The 4,797-nt window shown below is 39.5% G+C and overlaps 1 protein-coding gene across 1 annotated transcript; it reads left to right on the top strand.

The window, feature by feature from the left end:
• The first annotated feature begins 295 nt into the window (after positions 1–295).
• On the top strand, positions 296–4,058 carry LOC129413772 (uncharacterized). The gene is made up of 5 exons (XM_073867539.1): positions 296–360; positions 2,420–2,497; positions 2,579–2,733; positions 2,904–3,033; positions 3,120–4,058. The coding sequence occupies exons 1-5, from the start codon at positions 319–321 to the stop codon at positions 3,477–3,479; spliced, it is 765 nt and encodes a 254-aa protein (XP_073723640.1). The 5' UTR covers positions 296–318; the 3' UTR covers positions 3,480–4,058.
• The last annotated feature ends 739 nt before the right edge of the window (positions 4,059–4,797 follow it).

Genomic DNA, 4,797 nt, shown 5'->3' with positions numbered 1-4,797 from the left:
TACTCCTACATGGCAGGGCACGCGCAATTGGCCCTATTTCTCACGCTCTTTCGACCAAATCCATTTTCTCACGCAGGCTCGTGCCCACCACCACTAAGATCCAGTGGTGTGTAATAACAATCACTATTGGAATAATTGCCTAATATATAACTGTAAATACGGTGCAACGCCTATCTCTATCTGTCTGTCTCAATCAGCAGTCTAAAGTGCTTGTCAAAATCAAAATGATGCGATAGCCAATCAAATCAAAGAAGGTGGAGTTGTTTACAGTATCCGGAGCGCGAGCTACAAACTACAGAGCGAGCACACGTATGCGCGATGTTTCAGATTGTAAGCGGTGGCGAAAGTGCAACACACGATGTAAGTAACTAAACCAGTTACATTTAAGGGTTTCAAGCGTAGCCTACCTTTTTATTTTCTACTGAGAACCACCTCAACACTTCTCATGTTGCTAGTACTTTGCCGTAAAGAATGAAGGAGTGCTGCGTAGACCGTTCCGGCCTATGACATCAGAGTACCGCGAGAGTATGTCGAAATGTTACAAAATGGTACACCTTTACCATTGCTCTCGCGGTACTGTGATGTCATAAGCCGGAACGGTCTGCGCAGCACCATAAAAAGCATCAAGGTCTGGATAAAAAGCAGGCCTTTCCATATTCCACGCACGCAGATACCCTAAAAAAACTGGAGATTTAACCTCTTAATTAAAAATAAATATAATCCCAATAGAGAATCTTTGGAGGGAGCTCAATCTGACTGATCTAGAGAAGATCTGTGTGGAGTAGTGGGCCAAAATCCCTCCTGCAGTGTGTGCAACCTGGTGAAAAACTAGAGGAAACGTTTGACCTCTGTAATTGCAAACAAAGGATACTGTACCAAATATTAACATTGATTTTCTCAGGTGTTTAAATTCTTATTTGCAGCTGTATCATACAAATAAACAGTTAAATCATACATTGTGATTTCAGGATTTTTTTAGATTATGTCTCTCACAGTGGACATGCACCTACGATGACAATTTCAGACCGCTTTATGATTTCATATAGATCATTTATTATAGCATCTTAAAATTGACACTTTGTAGGTGTGAACAAAAATTTGCCCTTATTTGGGTGTGTCTTTTAAAATGCAAATGAGCTGATCTCTGCACTAAATGGCAGTGCTGTGGTTGGAAAGTGCAGATTAAGGGGTGGTATTATCCCCTTCTGACATCACAAGGAGTGCCAAATTTCAATGACCTATTTTTTCACAGGCTTGCAGAGAATGGTTCACCAAAACTGAGTTACTGGGTTGATCTTTTAGACATTTTCTACCGTAATAAGCCGCACCGTAATATAAGCCACATCATTTAAAAATGCGTCATTAAGACAAAATTACTTAGTTGGTTTTTTTTAGAAAATTATTTCACAAAATCCAGCCAAAGAACAGACATTTAATCTGGAAAGGCAAGTTATTCAAGTAAACAATAGCAGACAGAACAGCAAGCTAAATAGATAGATGTCTGCACGTTAAAGTAATATTATCAGTTAGTTAAATTATAAACCATAGCAAGCAGAACTTACCTGGAAGGTTGAATAAATTAACCGAACAAGCCAACTAGCGTGAAGTTCGCATACTTGTCATTCCACATCACTGAATCCATTGAACTACATAAATGCAGAAGCAGCATATGGCGGACTATCGCAGCTGTAGACAGTAATTTTGTCTCTTGCCTCATCAATGTCAAAATTAATTCATACTGACTTACAAGGCGCACCTGACTATAAGACGCAGCACCAACCAACCAACGGTAGGTTGATGGAAGCACTGGGGACTCAATTATAGAACTTAAACATGGAAAAAGTCAGATTTTCATGATATGTCCCCTTTAAAACCTTTTATTAAGGACATGAAAGTATTAATGATATAAAAGTAAATAACTTTAACTGGAAATCTGAACTATTTGGGTCCAAAATTGCAAGTGGGGCCTCGTTTGACTTGCATGACTGAAATAACTGCCTGGAGGTGTTGCAAACATTGCCGCCTAGTTGCACGTCTTCCCTAAAGGGACTTTGGTTTAGGGCAGCTTTGGTACAAACTTTACATTGGTCTAATAAATTTAGATAAGATATTAAATAGACAACAAAATATCAAACCATATGTCAACCGCAAACAATTTCCACCTTTGTTCACTACTAACTACACTTTTAAAGTGCTATAGTAGTTACTTTTGGATTATAAAAAGACGTGCTTTACCATCAGATGGGCTTTACCATATATACTGTATAGCTTATACATGGTTAAAATAAAGAAAAACATTCTCTAGGACCAAGGTACTACACAAGACGACAACAAGACCCATACATAACTGTAATATAAGTGTGCAAGACTTTGTGTAATTATTTAGATAAAACAATGCACTTGTTTCCCTCACCTACAGGTGGAGCTAGAGGATTGTCGCCTGAGGCTTGGAGAGGAAAGGAACGCCAGACTGAAAACCAACTCTCGTCTGGTGGAGGTACACGTTTCCCATTACGTTCTGTTTGTAAAGTGAATAGATCATTATGTGACTTGATATAAATATGTGTCTGGTTTATAGCTGGAACTGGAGAATGAGCGTTTGCGCAGTCTGAACCTCTCTCTGTCTGAAGCCCATATGAGCACCTCTGTTCTGGATGATGAACGTGTGCTGGAAAGCATCGAGTCTTCCTTTCACAAATTCCACGCCTTCCTAGATCTTCTTAAAGATGCTGGGTCTGTCTAATCTCATCAAACATTTACAATTACTGAAAAATCCTCAAAAAACTTCATTTCTTTTTGACTGAACAAAGAAAGATATAAACATCTTGGATGACATGCGGGTGAAAAAATAATCCAAATGGTTTTTTTTATGAAAGTGCAATATTCCTTTAATTATACTGTAGGCTGGGCCAATTTGCATCTATGGCTGGGATTGACCAATCAGACTTTGGAACACTTGGGAATCCTCAGCTTTCCTCAACAGAGAGAAGGCCTATAGGCCACGATGACCAGGCAAATGAGGAGAATGTAGCAGTAAGTAGACATACAGTCGTAGATTTTTTTTTATGTATTTTATATTTATGTTGGTTGATTATAATTGCTGTATTTACTCCATACAGATGATGGGTGTCCCTGTATCAGGTACGTCTGCTAACAATGTAGACGTTTCCCAGAGCCAACCACTACAGGAATTGCCTTTAATTCCAGCCAGCATGAACCGCGCCTCTCCCATACTGCAGGAGCCACTCGCGTTTGAAGCTCTCGAGCAAAGAGCCAGCGCAGTCTCTCGCTCAGGGAGTTCACTCAGCAGTGCCAGCACTCAATCCAAAGGCTTAAAATCCTACAGATCAAATGGATCTGAGGGGAAAGTGTTTTCAGCCGTCGGCTCAAGAGCATCTAGTCTGTCTCAGTTGGGTTCAGGAGTGATTCAGGAAGCCAAAAGAGTTCTGCTGGACAGCTCGGGTTTTAGCCAGATATAAGATAAAGAAATCTTTGATGATGTGATTCGACTTCATGTATTTATTGTAAAGTTAATGGATTACCTGGCATCCACAGCTATCTGTGTGTTTATTGTTTTGTCCAGCATTCTTTTATGGAGCATCCTTTACCACTGCACGTTTTTGATGCCAGGTCTTATGCTACCTTTCAGACAACTCAGATTTAAGATATTTCCCATCTCAACCCAGATATAATGTTACTAAACTCTTAAAATGTTTAGAGGCTTGTTTTGAGGTGGGAAATATCTGCAATCCGAATTTGTCTGGAACACATTGCAGTCTCGATTGAACTCATATCTTAGCTGATCACTTTGATTCAGATTTGTGAAATGTGGAAGACATCCTAAACGCGCAGTGCTAAAATGAATTTTAGGATCACTGCTATAGACCATGAAGATGAATTTGTTCAATAAGACTACACTTTACTTTTACTTGTTTAATAACTTTAGGTTTTTATTTTTGTAATAATTGAATTCATACACTTTTATGTGATATAAATCAAATGTGTTGTTTATGAATTGTTGTCAAACTGATGTTGGATTTTCTATGGATGGTTTACAGTACACACTTTGGTTTATAGCATTTTTCACTTTAAAATAAATATTTCACAAGTGTCCACAGCTTAGGTGGATCAATGCTTTATGTTTACAATGTGCAATTGGATTATATTGGATTTATATGTTACATTACAAACCGGCCTTGACGTTAACTTTTTTGCTCACCAGCCAAAGATTTAATAATTTTAAAGGTCTTACGTATGTGAACATTTTATTCGACTTCATTCAGCGCCGAAAGAAACGGCAGGCGGATGACGTCAAAGTACCGCGAGTTCGATTCGACATATCATATGGAGAAGGGTAATTTCGACTCGCTCTCGCGGTGCTTTGACGTCATCCGGTTGTCAGTTCTAGCGGCGCCGCATGAAGTCGAAGAAGCCTGTTGACAAAACTACAAACACATGTGTATCACGTGACCGGCGCTTTTCGGTTTGTGGGTCGCGCGTGCGTTGGTTCGTCCAATCAGAGCGCTCGACACTGACTTGAGCAACTCTCCTCCACCGAGCAGAATAACATGCGCGCGGCAGGTAAGAGCTCTCCATCAAAACAACACACAAATACAAACTTAACACACAAACACACACACGTATGGAACAGACTGCACGAGAGTTTGAATTTACACGTCGAGCATTAACAAACTATGGATTATGTGGAAGTATATTAGTGATGGGAGATAATCAATTGAACCAATTGCTTTGAAAATTGATTCAGTTTTTCGAAGCAGTTCGAAACACCACACACGC

The sequence above is a fragment of the Misgurnus anguillicaudatus genome, chromosome 5 (assembly GCF_027580225.2).
Source record: "Misgurnus anguillicaudatus chromosome 5, ASM2758022v2, whole genome shotgun sequence".
Classification (NCBI taxonomy): Eukaryota; Metazoa; Chordata; class Actinopteri; order Cypriniformes; family Cobitidae; genus Misgurnus; species Misgurnus anguillicaudatus.
Note: the sequence above shows the minus strand (reverse complement) of the source record. Positions and strands in the feature narration are given on the sequence as shown.

Bases quoted from the DNA above. Each gene is read 5' to 3' on its own strand.
- LOC129413772 (XM_073867539.1), top strand. From the start codon at position 319: ATGTTTCAGATTGTAAGCGGTGGCGAAAGTGCAACACACGAT. The intron at 361-2,419 runs GTAAGTAACTAA...CCTCACCTACAG, and splicing joins GCGAAAGTGCAACACACGAT to GTGGAGCTAGAGGATTGTCG. The intron at 3,034-3,119 runs GTAAGTAGACAT...TACTCCATACAG, and splicing joins CAAATGAGGAGAATGTAGCA to ATGATGGGTGTCCCTGTATC.